The sequence below is a fragment of the Podarcis melisellensis genome, assembly GCF_964234715.1.
Source record: "Podarcis melisellensis genome assembly, chromosome: 5".
In the NCBI taxonomy this organism is placed as follows: domain Eukaryota; kingdom Metazoa; phylum Chordata; class Lepidosauria; order Squamata; family Lacertidae; genus Podarcis; species Podarcis melisellensis.
The window spans coordinates 64,253,914-64,272,525 of record NC_138537.1 but is presented as its reverse complement, the minus strand read 5'-3'; the positions used below and the strand labels follow the sequence as shown (position 1 = coordinate 64,272,525).

Here is an 18,612-nt window from a genome sequence, read left to right as displayed (position 1 = left end):
ATTCGTCTTGCGGGGCACCACTGTACAGTGTTGAAAGCCTTAGTCAGGTCAATAAACGCCATATACAGGGGTTGGTTTTGCTCTCTGCATTTTTCTTCAAGCTGTCAAGTGTTGAAAATAATGTCCACTGTCCCCCTAGAAGGCCGAAAACCATCGGGAATACTCAAAGGCTGACCTGCAATCTCTGAAAGGAATCTGTAGATTCCTCTAGGCTGGGAGATGAGCTTTGCCTCGTACCTACGGGACCATCTTTTCCAATACGCCCCACGGAGAGCCTCAAGGTCCATAAATAGCAACACCCTAGTGGTCCTGGGCCCTAAGGAAGTTACATTAGCTTCAACCAGAGCCAGGGCCTTTTCAACACTGGCTCCGGCCTGGTGGAACACTCTGCCTCATGAGACCAGGGCCCTGCAGGATCTGATTTCTTTCCGCCGGGCCTGTAAGACAGAATTGTCCTACCTGGCCTTTGGCTTGGATCCAATTTGATTCCCTCCCCCTCTTTTTTTTCTTTTTCCTTTCTCCTCCTGTGATGAGGCTGCATTTTAATATTTTAATGTTTCGATAATTTAATGTTGTATTTTAATCTTGTTTTTAAGTTGTATTCATTCTCTGACAGGACAGTATCCAGCTGAGCCTATTTTTTTTTCTTTGATGTCTGCATCGGCATCCAGTGTTGGTGCATAACTGCTTATAATAGTAGCCATGTAAATAGATCATGGCCCGGGGCATAAACAGGGATTAGTGAATGAATCAATAGTCATGCTGTAACTCAGGCTATGCAATAATGTTTAACCTCCTCCCTTTAGGGAGCAGAACAATGTTGTAAACATCCAAAGAAAGATTTGCAAAGCCATTGAAAAGCCACTGGTATCATTTCAGCTTTTGAAGTTTTTCTAGACTATTCAATCTTAACTGACTTACTGTTGTGAGAATGATGGAGAGGTGTACTGCCACTTAGGAGTTGTCTAATTTACACTTACTTGGAAGTAATTCCCATTTAATTTATGGGCTGCAAATTTCTTTTGTCATGTAATCTGAATTTTCCTTTCTGCTCCCGGCAGCTAGATTACATGGATAAGTAGCTCGGGTAACCCCTTGTGCAGAAGTGAAATATATTGCAGAGATCAGGAACTTTCACTCCACAAGTCAATCTTATTCTGCCAGGGGACCCAGGTTGGCCCACACACTTTCTCCAAAGACTCCCACCTACTAACCAGAGGCAGCTCAGAGAGGCGTTTTCATTGAAAGACTTGGGAAAACAAATCAGCAAGAGGTTTGCATCAGAATCCCCAACTAACACTAAAGGGAGGGACTTGCAACATGCTTTGAAATCCTCCATTGTTACATCAGGTAATTGACAGGTAGGCGGTCCCACCCTGCTGTTAAATGTGACCTATGATAATAATAATAATATTTTATTTATATCCCGCCCTCCCCAGCTGAAGCTAACAACAGTAAAGTAATACAGCATTCTAAAATCAATTCATTATAAAATCAGTTCAAATCAATTTGATGGCAACCATAGGGCTAAAGTTCTGTGAAGAATTACCAAAGGAGGGGGTCAGGCTGTGCCTTGGCCAAAGGCCTGGTGGAACAGCTCTGCCTTGCAGACCCTATGGAAAGATGTCAAGTCCTGCAGGGCCCTAGTCTCTTGTGACAGAGCGTTCCACCAGATCGGAGCCACAACCTAAAAAGCCCTTGCCGTGGTTGAGGCCAGCCTAGCCTCTCTGTGGACTGGGACCTCCAGGATGTTTTTGTTTGAAGACAGTAAGGTCCTCTGTGGGACATAACAGGAGGTGGTCCCATAGGTACGAAGGTCCTAGGCCATGTAGGGCTTTAAAGGTAAAAACCAGCACCTTAAACCTGATCCTGTACTCCACGGGAGCCAGTGCAGCTGGTATAGCACTGGGTGAATGTACTCCTGCAGCGAGGACCCCGTAAGGAGTCTCGCCACAGCATTCTGCACCCGCTGGAGTTTCTGGGTTAGTCTCAAGGGCAGCCCCACGTAGAGCGAGTTACAATAATCCAGTCTCGAGGTGACCATCACATGGATCACAGTGGCTAGGTCAGGGCGAGAGAAGGAAGGAGTCAACTGCTTTGCTTGGCGGAGATGAAAAAATGCCACCTTTGTTATAGCTGCAATCTGCACCTCCATGGAAAGGGAGGTGTCAAAGATTACACCCAAACTCTTAACGGACGGTGCTGGCACTAATTGCGCCCCCGCAAGAGATGGGAGTTGCCCCCCCGATCCCATATCGTCCCGTCCCAGCCACAGGACCTCTGTCTTCGAAGGATTTAGCTTCAACCGGCTCCCACGTAACCATCCAGCCACAGCTTCCAAACATCTGGTCAGTGTGTCTGGGGCCGAGTCAGGATGGCCATCCATCAACAGATAGAGTTGGGTGTCATCAGCATACTGATGGCAACCCAGCCCAAAACTCCGGACAAGCTGGGCGAGGGGGCGCATAAAGATGTTGAAAAGCATCGGGGAGAGTATCACACCCTGAGGCACTCCACACACCAAGGAGTGGCGCAACGACAATCCCCCCCCCAGCGGAAGATTCAAAACCAGGCAGTAATTGGATAGATCTAAAGGATCTAACAATGTTTTCTTTAAGAGCGGGTGCACCACTGCCTCCTTCAATTCCCCTGGGAATGTCCCGGTGCCAAGGGACAAATTGATGATATCCCCTAGGGAGGCCCGCACCTCATCTGCACACGCTCTAATCAGCCAGGACGGGCACAGGTTAAGAGGACACACTGGCAGAGCCCTAGTGTTGCCATGGAAGACACCAGGTCCAGAGCCTGAAACTTATCCTGATAAAAAACTGTCCTGTGGTGTCAAAAGGATTCCCCAACCCCGTTCTTTTCACAGGGCCACACAGATGTTACCAGTGACTACATTCAACACCATGTTACTCCCAAATCATAGCCCTTCTTGGCCTGCCGTATGCTACAACACACAGCCTTCACTAGCCTGGAGTCCTCCAGATGTTCTGAACTACAGTTCTCATCAACCCCAGCCAGCGTGGCCTGGCTGATGGGAGTTGTAGTCCAAGCAGGTTGGCAGAGGTTGCGGTTGCACTCACAATACCTGGGTTATTTATTAAAACACATGTCAACAAAATACCACAGAAAATTAATATATGTTCATCTACATACAGAGGAAATATATTTTCAATTAAAAAAAATCCACTGGGGAATGATTATATCTGTTGCTGGTGAAATACTTCTGTTTAGTAAAATACTAATAATACTAATACTAATACTAATAATAATTTTATTATTTCTAGCCTGCCCATCTGGCTGGGTTTCTCCAGACACTCTGGGTGGCTCTCAACAGAATATTAAACAGAATAAAACTTCAAACATTAAAAACTTCCCTAATCAGGGAAGTTAAAAACACAAAAGCATCCTTGGCTTTAAATCCTTTAGCATAAAAGCAAAATATATTTGTTAAATATGTACAAAGAGAGGCTGAATTATATAGTTGAATGCTTCCTTCTGTTATATTTCTAGATTTCTTTCTAATAGTCTGTTCTTTCGAATACAATCAGCAGTGCTATTTTTATAGAAAAAGAGGTGCCAGAACTCATCACTTGTTCTCTTATAATGGCAATGGCGCCCACCAGTGTGGTGAGAGCCAGTGTGGTGTAGTGGTTAAGAGCGGTAGTCTCTAATCTGGGGAACCGGGTTCGCGTCTCCGCTCCTCCACATGCAGCTGCTGGGTGACCTTGGGCCAGTCACACTTCTATGAAGTCTCTCAGCCCCACTCACCTCACAGAGTGTTTGTTGTGGGGGAGGAAGGGAAAGGAGAATGTTAGCCGCTTTGAGACTCCTTAAAGGGAGTGAAAGGCGGGATATCAAATCCAAACTCTTCTTCTTCTCTTCTTCACCTGAGAGGTTTCAGAACTAAGTTCTGGTGAGTTCCGGCTAAAAAAAAGACCTGGCAATCATCCATTCAAAGCTTCAATCAATACATTAAGCTTCTTTTAACATAATTTAGGATTTAGGTTCTACCTGAGCCCAGTGAAGCAAGTTTTGAACCGATATCCCAGCTGGCCAGTGTGATAGATACACATCACTACGACTCTGTAAGAAAGAAGAGCAAAGTGGTTAGCTGAATTCATCACAAAGTACAACAACCAACTTCACTTACATTTGGTTTGTTTGAAGAAAACAAGTACACCAGAGCTCAACATCTGGATATTATGAAGGAATCAGTGTTTAGTTAGTAAGTCCACTCACTACCTAAGGCTCTTCCAAAGGCCCTGATGAGGGAGCGCAGCATTGGCATCCTGTCCAGATGAGACCATAGCCAAGCCTGCACCCGGGATTGGCAAATGGGGGTGCAGGCTTGGATGTGGGCGAAGCCAGGTGGCAGAGCTGACAGAAGAAGAAAGCTTCCCTCAGGTCCGTATTCAGGACATCTAAACAGCTTGCACCTGGAGCCCTTACCTGAGTTTTTTCATCGGGGTCCCCACCCACCCTTGGTTCAAGTTGCTGCTCAATGACCTTGCTGTGGTTATGATGGTCACCACTTTCTGGGCCAGGTAGGAATTTGTCCACCAGGCAAACTGGCTCTGGCCTAGTGGCTTTGCCTACCTCATGGCAATCATCACAACCAGGTTTTCTTGGCAGTGGTGCCACCCTGTGGAACACCCTACCATCAGATGTCAATAAAATAAACAACTATCTGACTTTTAGAAGACGTTTTAGAAGGGAGGTTTTTAACGTTTGATGTTTTATTGTGTTTTTAATATTCAGTTGGAAGCCGCCCAGAGTGGTTGGGGAGGCCTGCCAGATGGGCAGGGTATAAGTAATAAATCTATTTTATTTTTATTTTTATTATTACTATTACTATTATTATTTATTACTGGGTTGGTCACTGGGGTAATCTTAGTCTTGGATGGAGGGGAGGTTGTAGTCTCTGCCTGCTCCTCCAAACCCTGGGGTATTCAGTTAAAGGGATTTAAGGGAAGGTGCCATGTCCTTCCGCCCAGTCAGGGGCCAGAGCTCTCTCCCAGACGGCAGTCCCTGTTTGGGACGGCGTCACCCTATTTGATGTAAGTATTAGGAACCCTAGCACAGATTGACCTACGGCATCACTTCCAACAGGTAGGACAGAAGTATTTTGATTGCCCCATGCCCAAGCCAAACCCTTCATCTGTATTCAATAAAATTGTGGCCTGTTTCAATCCAAAGCAGTCTTGGTTGTCCATTAATTCTCCAGGGGGTTGGGGACTGAGGTGCCCAATGCCTGGCCTGCAATTACATGCACCTCTTTATGGAGATCCGTTTAACACTCTAAACTAGCTGCCATTCCCAATATTATGTTACCAAACAAAATGGAAATTTGGCATTTCACTTTTAGCTGTTCCACAATGTAAATGCATTTCTTTCTTTCTTTCTTTTTTCTTTTTTTAAAAAGATTTTTATTCAGCAAATTTAACAAATCAAATTATAAATCAAATATAACCAATTACATTTTCCCCCTCCCTCCCTCTCGCACCCTCCAGAGACTTCCCTCACCTCACCTCTCTGATTTGTTCATACATATTATTCTCTGCATGTTGTAAAGTTGTGTCATATATTCTACTAATAAATTTGTGGATGTTTATTCAAAACCTGCCAAGGAGTCCAAATCCTTTTCTTGTCTTTTTAAATGTTTGTAAATAGTTCCCATTCCTCCTTAAAGTCATGGTTGTCCTTCTCACACAGTTTATGTGTTAACTTTGCCAACTTCGCATAGCTCATCAGTTTTTCTTGCCATTGTTCTTTTGTTGGGATTTCCTCATTCTTCCATCCTTGTGCTAACAAGACTTTTGCCACTGTTGTTGCATACATAAATTTATTTTTCTTGGCAGTTCTTGTCCTAAAATCCCTAACAAAAATGCTTCTGGTTTTTTTGCAAATGTTATTTTGAACATTTTTTTCAATTCATTGTATATCATCTCCCAAAAAATTTTAACTTCTCTACATTCCCACCACATATGATACAAAGTACCTTCTTTTTCTTTACATTTCCAACATACACTTAACCCAGTTTTATACATTTCTACCATTTTCACTGACACAGGTGGCGCTGTGGGTTAAAGCCTCAGCGCCTAGGACTTGCCGATCGAAAGGTCGGCGGTTCGAATCCTGCGGCGGGGTGCGCTCCCGCTGCTCAGTCCCAGCGCCTGCCAACCTAGCAGTTCGAAAGCACCTCTGGGTGCAAGTAGATAAATAGGGACCGCTTACCAGCGGGAAGGTAAACGGCGTTTCCGTGTGCGGCTCTGGCTCGCCAGAGCAGCGATGTCACGCTGGCCATGTGACCCGGAAGTGTCTCCGGACAGCGCTGGCCCCTGGCCTCTTAAGTGAGATGGGCGCACAACCCCAGAGTTGACAGACCCGTTGACTGGCCCGTACGGGCAGGGGTACCTTTACCTTTACCTTACCATTTTCACTGGTGTAATATACCATCTATACATCATTTTCATTTTTTTTTCCAAAAGAGGACAATCTGTAAATTTCCAATCTACCTTCCACAGCTTTTCCCAATCCTCAAATTGTATAAAAGGTAAAGTGGCCCCTGACCATTAGGTCCCATCGTGACCGACTCTGGGGTTGCGGCGCTCATCTCGCTTTATTGACCGAGGGAGCCGGTGTTTGTCCGCAGACAGCTTCCTCGTCATGTGGCCAGCATGACTAAGCCGCTTCTGGCGAACCAGAGGAAGCACACGGAAATGCTGTTTACCTTCCCGCTGGAGCGGTACCTATTTATCTACTTGCACTTTGTGCTTTCAAACTGCTAGGTTGTCCTATATCTTGTGCCCATTTAATCATGACTGATTTAACCTCCTTATTTTTCATTTCTAATTCTAGCAGAATACTATATGCTTTCTTCAACAACTTCACTTGTTCTTCTATATGCCTCCACACACTCCTGTAAATAATCAGAAATCTTACCATATTTAGATTTTTCATATTAAAGCCAGTTCCTAGGTGGATAATAAAGCTACAGAGATATTCAATTAAGAAACGGTTACACACATGAGTAGCCATCCATTTTACAAATTTGCTTTGAGGAAACATCTGTTTAGTTCCAAATATTCCCTGCCAAAAGAAAAACATGAGTACATAAGTCATTTTGTTATTCAAGCCTGTTTTCCTAGAGATACATCTAATAATATCAAGTAGCAACAAAATACCACAAAAAATATTGCCCACTCATGGTGACTCCCCCCCCCCCACAAGCAAGACCTCAGCTCCAAAAGGAAACACACTGGACAAGACAATGTTCTGGAATTTTAGAAACTGGCCACAACTTTGTTGGTTCCAGATGTAGGTTGGATTTGGCTTAGGTGTTGTGTGTATATCCCTCATAGCCCCCTGGTAGAGAGCTGTGCCATGACAGGCAGTGGCGGAGGCTCATGCTCCAGCACCGGGGGGCGGAGAGCAGGCAGGGGCAGGGTTGGCGCACGTCCCAGGGGCATGGCGCGCGTCCTGGGTCCGTGGCGTGCTGCCCGCAGGGGCATGATGCGTGTCCTGGGGGCATGGTATGACGCCCGTGGGGGCGTGGCACACAGCGCAGGCGGGGAGCAGCTGCGATGGCACCCCACTAGGATCGTGCTGCAGGGGGCAGTGCGCTTCCCCCACACTCCTCTTCCTCCACCAGTCACGACAGGGTCAAGCCCAGGATTAAAGGGTTATCCACAAACTGCAGGTCTGCACATATAAACCTCCCAAGCTGCTGAAGGAAGCTCTATGGCCCATCTGCTGCACCCCTTAGCTTCTGGACAGAGGCTTCCTACTAGACCCCTCTAGTTCCCTGTTATTGCAGTAGTCTGGGTTAGGGGTGATACATCACATCACCCCCAGGCCTTACCCATCACCCCAGACAGTGAAATTGCCAACTCGCCACCAAACCAACCTACAATTGCAACCAATCAAAGATCCTTCAACTAACATTTATTTCCTGCAGGGGCAGATGTGTACCATCAGGCCTGAATAAGTCCATTCTGTCAGGTTTGATGTCCAGGTGTTGGATAACACAGCCACCAAGACCCATCATTGCTTGACACAGTGTCCGATTAATCTTCACAAGGGCACCATTTTGTGGGCTGGCTTGTTGGCACCAGAATACCCATTAAACAATCTATCGCCTTTTATTTTTTTTAAAAAAAAATTTTTATTAAGATTTTTTACAGATACATATTTAACAAACAGAATAGGTTTCATAACATCCTTTCATTCTATTGCGGACTCCCTCACGTCTCCCGCTTCCACTTTCATCATTAAAAACGAATTTTTCCAAGCAAATTATCATCTTGTTTATGCTCTTAAGTGCAATATTTAGGTTAAACTCAAATAAAAAATTATAATTTAATGGAGACAGTTATTTCTGCTCTGGCTTCCTTGTTAGGATTCAACCAAATTACAGTACTTTTGTAAATAAATCTTAAATTTCTTCCAGTCTTCTTCAACCCTCTCCTCTCCCAGGTCGCGGATTCTGCCAGTCATCTCAGCCAGTTGCATATAGTCCATCAGCTGCATCTGCCATTCTTCCAGTGTGGGTAGATCTTGGGTTTTCCAGCTCTTAGCAATAAGTATCCTTGCCGCCGTTGTAGCGTACATAAAAAATGTTCTGTCCTTCTTTAACACGTTCTGGCCGACCATGCCCAGAAGGAAGGCCTCTGGTTTCTTGGTGAAGGTATACTTAAATACCTTTTTTAACTCATTGTATATCATTTCCCAAAAGGCCTTCACTTTAGGGCAGGTCCACCAGAGGTGAAAGAATGTTCCTTCATTTTCCTTACATTTCCAACATTTGTTATCAGACGAATGGTATATTTTAGCCAATTTCACTGGGGTCATGTACCATCTATATATCATTTTCATTACATTTTCCTTCAGAGCATTACATGCTGTGAAGTTCAGCCCGGTGGTCCATAACCTTTCCCAGTCCTCAAACATAATGTTGTGCCCAATATCCTGGGCCCACTTTATCATAGCCGATTTAACCAATTCGTCTTGTGTGTTCCATTTCAGCAGCAAGTTATACATTTTTGAAAGTACCTTGGTCTTAGGTTCTAGCAGTTCTGTCTCCAGTTTCGATTTCTCCACCTGGAATCCTAACTTTTTATCAATCTTAAACACTTCCTTAATCTGAGCATAGTGTAACCAGTCTCGCACTTTATCTTTCATTTTCTCTAAACTCTGCAGTTTCCAATTGTCTCCATCCCTTTCTAGTATTTCCCAATATTTTGGCCAATTGGCCTCCATATTGGGTCTTTTTCGGGCCTTAGCCTCCAAAGGTGACAGCCACCTCGGTGTTTTGTTTTCTAATAAGTCTTTGTATCTTGTCCAGACATTAAATATTGCTTTTCTGACAATATGGTTCTTAAAGACCTTGTTGATCTTAACCTTGTCGTACCATAAATATGCATGCCATCCAAATGCATTGTTAAAACCTTCCAAATCCAGCACATCCGTGTCCTCCAGAAGTAGCCAGTCTTTTAGCCAGCAGAAAGCTGCGGCTTCATAGTACAACTTTAAGTCTGGCAGGGCAAAGCCCCCTCTTTCTTTTGCGTCCGTTAATATCTTAAACTTAATTCTGGGCTTTTTGCCCTGCCAGACAAATTTGGAGATATCTTTCTGCCACTTCCGGAAGCACTCCGTTTTATCTACAATCTGCAATGTCTGAAACAAAAATAACATTTTTGGCAATACATTCATCTTAATAGCAGCTATTCGACCTAACAATGAAAGTTTCAATTTTGACCAGCTATCCAAGTCTCTCTTAATTTCAGACCAACATTTTTCATAATTATCTTTAAACAGACTCAAATTCTTTGCTGTTATGTTTACCCCTAGGTATTTAACTTTCTTAACCACAGTTAACTCTGTCTCTCTCTGAAACCGTTCCGACTCAATATCTGTCAAGTTTTTTCCCAACACCTTGGTTTTTTGCTTATTTAGTTTAAATCCCGCCACCCGACCAAAATCTTGGATTAGTTGTAGTACTCTTTTCGTACTAGATTCTGGCTCCTGTAATGTCAGAACTAAGTCATCTGCAAACGCTTTAAGTTTGTATTGTTTCGCTCCGACCTGTATCCCTTCCACCAACCTGTCCCCTCTAATCGTGTTCAAGAGCACCTCCAGGACCGAGATAAATAATAACGGGGAAATCGGACAGCCTTGTCGTGTTCCTTTTTCAATTTTAAACTCTTCTGTAACCACATTGTTAACTATCAGTTTAGCCTTTTGTTCTGAATATATTGCATCAATCCCATTCTCAAACCCCCGGCCCACTCCCATTTCTTTTAAATTCCCTTTCATAAACTTCCAGGATATGTTATCAAAGGCCTTCTCCGCGTCTATAAAAATTAAAACAGCTTTAGTATTTATGTCTGTTTGTAAAAGCTCCAATATATCTATAATGTTCCTTGTATTGGCAGACATATGTCTACCTGGGAGAAAGCCTGCCTGGTCTTTATGGATTACTTTGTTTAAAACCCTCTTGAATCTACTTGCCAAAACGTCTGCAAATATTTTGTAATCCACATTTAAAAGGGAGATGGGACGGTAGTTCTTAAGCTGTGTCTTTTCAGTTTCCGATTTTGGTATCAATGTGATGAAAGCTTCTTTCCACGATTCTGGCGCCTTCTTCCCCTCTAAAATTTCATTGCTGACCTCCATCAGTGGTTGTATCAAATAGTCTTTCAATGTCTTATAGTACTTGGAGGTCAGCCCATCTGGTCCTGGTGATTTGCCCTGTTTCATGTTTTGGATGGCCTGCTCAATCTCTTGTCGTGTTATTTTGCCATTCAGAATTGATCTATTTTCTTCTGACAACTTTGCCAGTCCATTTGTCTTTAAAAATTGTTTAATCGCTGCTTCATCTTGTGGCCCTTGAGTGTATAATTTTTTGAAATATCTCTGGAAACACTTTCTAATCTCTCCGGGGTTCTGGATACATCTTCCTTCAATCTCTAAGTTTGTCACTGTGTTTAACTTTTGTCTCCTCTTCAACTGCCAAGCTAGCAGTTTTCCACATTTATTAGCCGACTCAAAAGTTTTTTGTTTCATTAGTTTGATTTTCCATTCTATTTCCTGATTTATCAGTTTACAGTATTGTGCTTGGTAAAGTTTGATTTCTCTCAGAATCGGCTGGGACTTCGGATTAAGTCTTAACTTCTTCTCCAACTCCTTGATTTTTTCCAAAATTTTATCTTTCCTTTCGTTTTGTTTCCTTTTCTTTACTGTGTTCTGTTGTATCAGGAACCCCCTCATCACGGCCTTACTTGCGTCCCAGATAGTTCTTTTTTCCACTGTGGTGTTCATATTGATCTCAAAATAATCCTTTAAGGCTTTTTGGGCCTTCTTAGTAATCTCCTGATCTCTAAACAGGCCATCATTCATCTTCCATCTGAAGGAACCGGTTGGAATCAATGTCATGTCCATTCTCAGTGCGTTATGGTCGGAGCATGTCTTTGGGCAGATTTCCACCTTTCTGATCTTAGGTGCCAGACCTCTAGTTATCCATATCTGGTCGATTCTTGTCCAAGTCAGTTGGGCTTCAGAGAAAAATGTTCCTTCCCTTCCCAAGGGGTTTCTCACTCTCCAAATGTCAATCCAGTCCATATTGTCTGTCATTTCAAAGAAGGTCTTTGGTAGTCTCCCATCTTTAGAAATTTTTTGGCTCTGTGACTTATCCATGTTGGTTGATACCACTCCATTCATATCTCCCATCATAATGATGTTGTTGTAGTCCAGATAGTCCAGCATAGTCTCATGCAACTTCTTATAGAATTCCGATTTTCCTTCATTTGGAGCATAAATTCCTAATATCAGTATTTTTTCCCCTTGATGTTGTATTTCTATCGCCAAAATTCTTCCATGCTCATCTTTAAACAGAAATTTAGGTGAAAGGCTCTCTTTTGCATAAATTACCACACCTCTCTTTTTAACTGTATCCGAAGATATAAATTCCTGACCAAGTCTTTTATTTATTAACACTTTTCTGTGGAGCCTTGTCACATGTGTTTCCTGTAAGCAAATAATGTCCAAATGTTCCTTTTTTAAAATGTGAAAGATTTTTCTCCTTTTTCCTGGAATGTTACAGCCATTTATGTTCCAGCTCAAAAGTTGCAGAGACATCCTGAATATATCTGGTTATTCTTGCTGTGGGGGTACCTTATTCTCAGATTTTTGGGGGTCCGAGGGTGCAGGAACCCCCGGAGGTTCAGGCCCTGGGGGTAATCCAAGTCCCTTATGAAGATCTTCTCCGTGTGCCACCAAAAACTTGTCTCTATCCTCCGGCGTTCTAATTTTGGTCTTCCTCCCTCTGAAAGTAAACGATAAACCTTGGGGAAACTCCCACCTGAAGATGATTGAGTTGCTCCTTAGCAATTTTACTAATTCCGAGTAGTCTGCTCGAAGATCCAACAGCTGTTTAGGAATATCCTTATAAATTTCAATTCTTTTGTCCAAAATATCCAGTGACTTTCCGTAGTGCAGGCCTAGAATCTTGTCCCTTTCCTCCTTTGATCTCAATATTATCAAACAGTCTCTGGGCTTCTCCTTCTTTATAAGTCTTCCAAGCCTGAAAGCAGATAGTATTTTAAAGTCTTTTTCTTCTAAGTTCCAAAACTTGGAAAATTCTTTGGTAAGGAACTCAGTTAAGTTACCTTCTTCCACTTCTGGAATTGAGCGTATCCTTAAATTGGCCTCCCTGTTCCGAAGTTCTGTCATAGAAAAGTAGATCTGGTGTTCTCCTACTTGTTTGCTGAGTGGTCTTACTTCTTTTTCAAGCTGTCCCAATCTTTGGCTAGTGTCTTCCGCCAGTTTCCGATTTTCACCTACAGCCTCCTTCAATTCTCCAATAGATTGAACATTCTGTGCAACTTGTCCAGTTAGTCTATTTAAACTTTCTGTGTTTAAGTCAATTTTAGCTGATTGCTGGTCAGCCTTTCTGTCCAGAGCCTCCAATTTTTCAAAAATTTTCTCCAAAATAGTGCCACTTGCTCCTGAGGCCATATCTTCCAGTTGTAATTCCTCAGTTTCTCCCTCCCCTGATTGTAGCAGGGAAGCCGCTTCTGCCTCAGGAGGCAAAGTAGTAGGCAAAGCAGGCACAGATGATCTACGCTGTGAGACTGTCGGTAAAGTTAACGTTGTTTGTCTGGTTCTTCCCCTTTTTCTTGTTCCACTCATTCCAAAGTTGTCTAAAAACCAAGGTCAAACTGAATTGTTCCCATGAGAAAGTAAGAGCCCAGATGGTAACACTCAAACAGGAGGCCAGGAAAGAGAAAGTAAAACAAAGTCACTGCTGTAAATCCAAAAATCCTCTAGGTGGAGCTTAGAATGTCTTTGGGGAGGAAGTCCAATCCAATTAAAATTAGTAAGTCTGAATTGATCTCCAAAGATCTTCACAAAGATAAATTTTAGCAGAGTTAAAACTTAAAGCCAAACATTGTTTCCAAAAGTGCTTAGACCACAAGTGTTTCAAAGTAACAAATTCAAACTCAGTATGTTCCAAAGTTCAGATTCAAAGTATCCAAAGCCTGCAGGCTGACTGCTCAGTTACTCAGGCAGCTCCAGTACCTGGGTTTCTTACTTTTATTTGTAATCCAATAGCTCAACAGAAGACAGGTACCCTTGTCTCAATGAAGGTCCAAAAATCAGCCACTTAAATTCTTTAAATCAGCCAGAAACAACAGTTTAAATAGGTGCCAGATCAGTCAATGCAAAACGTTACTCTTTGTCTCCACTCCTCCTGCTCTTTACTTTCAAGTTCAGTGTCAGCGGAAGACGGACTTCCTGTTTTTCGTCACTCCGCTTTCAGCCAAATTCACAATTTTTAGAGGCTTTAGAAGTATATTGTCCAAATTACTCACGGGTTGTTGCTTTCCAAAGTTAGCAGTTTCAAGAAGAAAGGTCAGCGCTCACCGGCAACAGCGACGCGGCTTCGCTCCGTTGATCGCGCAACGTCCCACAGCGCCGCTACCCCCTCCGCGGTCCGGAGCCCCTTACGGGGTCCCTTCGTCGTTTTAGGGGCTGCTTTTGGCGCCCGCCGGGTCTCAGGACCACAGGCTTCTGCTGCCTGTGGTTTTTCTGGATGGGTCCCCGCTTCGCCGTAGCGGGCGACCCGTTTCGACGGAGCTACCCTCTCCCGTTCAGGAGCTGGCAGCCATTGCCGTTCGCGCCGCCTCCGGAAGTCAATCTATCGCCTTTTAAACTGTGTGTTGTTTCTGCTTGTTATTATGGTATGTCTTTTTGTGTTTTTAATATTGTAAACCACCCTGTGATGTTGGCGTGAATGGTAGTATAGAAATCTAATTAATTCATTAATTGATAATTCAAATACTACATGCACAGGCAGGCAGAAAAAAAACCCTTCTATATTCAAGACACAGACATCATAATTGTAGCTAAGAGATGACAGCGGTCAAATGTATTTTGACATGTGTGCAATGAGCAACTGGCACCCTTCTGAAGTGGTCCCCATAACATTAACATCATTTCAGTAGGAGCTTGTGTGAGGAGAACCTGAGCTTACAGGGTTAAACAGCTCAGAGTGTACACCCTGCCTACAATTTGGGAGGGGGGAGATTATGCATCATTTCTGAGAGTCTCCAGCCTTTGTTCTTTTTCTCTACTTTTGCTTTTGAGGAGAGAGGACGTGTGTACACGATGCTGTTCGCTGTGATAGATAATGGATAGTTTCTGCTTAAATAAAACTGCTTCTTCAGCTTGAATATGCAAACGACTTCTAGTTATGCAAACATAGCCTCAAAGGGCACTGCTTGCTAAGCTGCTGGCCATTTTGTCAAACAGTTGTGCTATAAATTGCATAATTCCTCACTAATTTCAACAAAAGTGCTTTACTTCTCTATAGTCAGCATGGTGACGTTAGGGAGAGTGAATTTAGTGTCATGCCTCTCGTCTTCATTCCCAGGTTGAGAATGTGAGGAATGGCTCTTCCACCAATCTGAAAGGGGCACTCAGTCTGCTTTTACCAAGGGTAGAAATAGGTGTGTTTGTATTAGTGAAATCACATAAAAAGGGGAGTTGCCTGTCTCAGTTCAGCTGAGTGCAGGGAAGACCTCCTCGCCCTGTCAATGATGCAAGCTCTGCTGTTCCTCCAGCTCACAGTTGAAACATTATTTGTATGGGAAACATTACTAAGTAGGAAAATGGGTGGGGAAGTGGCTGCTGCTGAGCCACCCCACATTTCAGCTGTTAGGTGGGGAGGCCTCCTGCTTGTGAGGAGACCCTTCCTAAAGCCTGGAGAACTCTCCAGGGTGTTTCCCATTTGCAGAATTAATTTGCTGGCCCCGCTTGTATGCACAGTTGGGCACAAGCAGAACACACATAATGGGGAGTTACCTGTACCAAACCCTTTAATATGGGCACTTGATACAAACAAAGGTATGAGGATCGTCCTCACACTGGCACCTCTTTTTACTGCCCACGTCAGACATTTTGTGCTGGCACCCATGACTCAGCAAGATATAAAGACAGGCACACCCTCCCTTTTTTTTTTTACTCAAAAATAGTCCTAGGTATAGAGTAGCTAAAGCAACACTCTGCAGCATTGGCCAGATTGAGCAGTTTAGGTGTCTAAAAGAATGACAAATGGCCTCAGGTCAAATGATGGGTATATTCCCAAGTTCTTAGCTACAGCCAAAGATATTTGCACACTGTAGTTTAAAGAAGTATTTTGACCAAAATGCATACTTTGAGCTTGTGTTCAGATAACCCAAGGAGCATCGTCAATGCTGGGTTGGGGAACTCTTTCACAGTGACTTGTGGTGCCAATCCAAAGACCATTTTTATCTTCTGGGCGAGCTGCGGCATGATTGAAAATGCAATGAATGCTAAGAAACAGAATAGGAAATAGAAATAGAAGAGAAATGAATATGGCAACCAATGCAGTCTTGATCAAAATCCAAAAACAAATGATTAGCCCACTTTTCTCACAACATTATTGCTTTTACACAGTGGTACCTCTGGTTACGTACTTAATTTGTTCCGGAGGTGCATTCTTAACCTGAAACTGTTCTTAACCTGAAGCACCACTTTAGCTAATGCGGCCTTCCGCTGCTGCCACGCGATTTCTGTTCTCATCCTGAAGCAAAGTTCTTAACCTGAGGTAATATTTCTGGGTTAGCGTAGTCTGTAACCTGAAGCATCTGTAACCTGAAGCGTATGTAACCTGAGGTACCACTGTATTGCATATTGTAAGGCTTGTGAAGAAGTGTTTGACAAGTGCAGGGGCAGCCTAAAGAATGGACACTGAGGCTGGTATTGGGTTGAATTAAACCACTATGTTATTGATTACAGGAAAGAGTAGGTATGACCAAAGCATTGGGCATGTATCCAGCATAAAGGCAGCCCACCTGCTATCTGACAGGAACCTGGTCGGGTAGACTTTGGCCTGGGGAGTCACCCCTGACATGGATTGGGTTCCACAACTTGGGAGAAGTGTATTGGCCCATCAGTCCCCCTGTGAACTCCCAGACAGAGAAACCCCCCTAACAGGGTGCCCCTGAAACTAAGAATGTAGCCCAATGGGTGGGTGGGAAATCACAACGGTCAGTCAAGCAGGCAGCCTGCACCTGGCTGCCCCCTTAAATAGGCCAGGGGTGGGCTGAGCACAGCCTCCAAGCCCCTGCCCCTGATAGGCCTTGGGGTGTTGCCCACCCACACCTGGTTGCTCCCAGTACGTTTCCGAGCACAATTCAAAGTGTTGGTGCTGACCTTTAAAGCCCTAAATGGCCTCGGTCCTGTATACCTGAAGGAGCGTCTCCACCCGCATCGTTCAGCCCGGACACTGAGATCCAGCACCGAGGGCTTTCCTGTGGTTCCCTCATTGCAAGAAGCCAAGTTACAGGGAACCAGGCAGAGGGTCTTCTCGGTAGTGGCGCTCACTCTGTGGAACACCCTCCCTTCAGATGTGAAGGAAATAAGCAGCTATTCTATCTTTAAAAGACATCTGAAGGCAGCCCTATTCAGGGAAGTTTTTAATATTTAACGCTGTACTGTTTTTAACATTTGATTGGGAGCCGCCCAGAGTGGCTGGGGAAACTCAGCCAGATGGGCGGGGTATAAATAATATATTATTATTTATTATTATTATTATTATTATTATTATTATTAATGCCACAGGGAGTGGCACCAGGTGGCCATCCTGGACCCTCCATGGACCCACCACAGCTGTGCCATGTGGCAAAAGCTACCCACCTAGAGAAGAAGAAGAAGAAGAAGAAGAAGAAGAAGAAGAAGAAGAAGAAGAAGAAGAAGAAAAACATCCTTTATTAGGCATAGCTAGGATTATTATACTCCACACACCACTGTTTGTCAATCCATAGCAGCTATGAAACATTACTTTTATGGGAAACATTACTAAGTAGGGAAATGTAGGAAACCTACACAGAGATTGTTATTTACAATGCTTCTCCATAGGTTTCCATGGTCTCTGAGTGAAATCTCTACCATAAACAAGATCTGCATTGAAATTAACATACAACACCAACCATACAAATAAACATGTTGCTATTAGAATGGCCTATGTGTGTTTAAGAAGCCTTCTAACCTACCCATTGTGGTGCCCTGGGAATGACCAATATAAAATAATTTCTCCTGCCCGGTTTTGTTAAGGATAAAATTTATGGAAGCTGGAAGGTCATATTTAGCCATTTCATCTTGACTGCAAAGAAAAAGAAATAACAGACTATGTTTTACAGACTTGAATATGCAGTGAGATCTACATTGTGGAAGACAATGTTCTCCTGACTACTTCTATAAACATTATGAAACATAGTAATTATGATTAAGCAATAACTCATCCTCCTTAGAAATTTCCACTGGCACTGCTCACTATTAGTCTGTGCCACATTATGAGTTGTTCGGCCAGGAGCAAGTTTCTTGCTCAATATCTTAAGGGAATTGCCGATGATACGATTGAAGCCAAACTGAGATATCTACTAATTGATGATGACCCCCTAAAATCACTCATGGTTGCCAGATTCCTGATCAGCGTCCTATCCCTAAAGAAGAGAAACGGTCTCCTGTGTGATTCGGATAACCCCTTTAAACCATGACCTATGTTTTAGGTGATACCACCATTGTTTTAAACCATGATCTATGTTTTAGGCGATATCACCATTGATATCCTTGATTAATTTATGAGCAGAGGGCGATGTATAGGTTACAAATTTATTGTAATGTATGATGGTGGTCTTTGTTTTTGTTTTGCTTCCGTTACTGTTGTCTTTTGTAAGTTTTAAAATTGGAGGTTTTGTAAGTTTTGTAAGTTTTAAATTTGGAGGTTAAGTATAATATGTTGGTATGGGAAACTGTCGTGTATCGGGCCAATGGCCGTAATAAAGATCAATCCACATTATTAGTTGTTCACTGCAAACTAAAAAAGCTCACTACATAGTTAAGAGCAAATATCAGCACCTAGAGAGCCAAATAAGGCAAACCTGCAGAACACCCCTGCACAAAATAGGGGCTGCCATCAGAGTGCCAGCTAGGCAGCTAGGCAGTATAAAAATGCAACACAAACAGATTAGAAGAGGGAAATGAGTCCATCTGTTGTTGACACTTTTCTTCATGAAAAAC

General features: G+C 43.3%; 1 protein-coding gene and 1 long non-coding RNA gene across 2 annotated transcripts in view; one reads left to right on the top strand and one right to left on the bottom strand.

Moving 5' to 3' along the window:
• LOC309370888 overlaps window positions 1–18,612 on the top strand; it is a 238,162-nt gene that overhangs the window by 20,918 nt on the left and 198,632 nt on the right. The gene's annotated exons all lie outside the window — the stretch shown is intronic.
• The window catches only part of LOC309370847 (putative lysosomal acid lipase/cholesteryl ester hydrolase), a 48,801-nt gene that overhangs the window by 16,879 nt on the left and 13,310 nt on the right, over window positions 1–18,612 (bottom strand). Inside the window, exons 4-7 of the mRNA XM_081913013.1 lie at window positions 17,586–17,695; window positions 15,724–15,863; window positions 6,952–7,098; window positions 4,021–4,092 (exon numbers count right to left, since the gene is read on the bottom strand). Of these exons, the coding sequence (XP_081769139.1) occupies window positions 4,021–4,092; window positions 6,952–7,098; window positions 15,724–15,863; window positions 17,586–17,695 (469 nt within the window). The remainder of the gene's footprint in view (window positions 1–4,020; window positions 4,093–6,951; window positions 7,099–15,723; window positions 15,864–17,585; window positions 17,696–18,612) is intronic.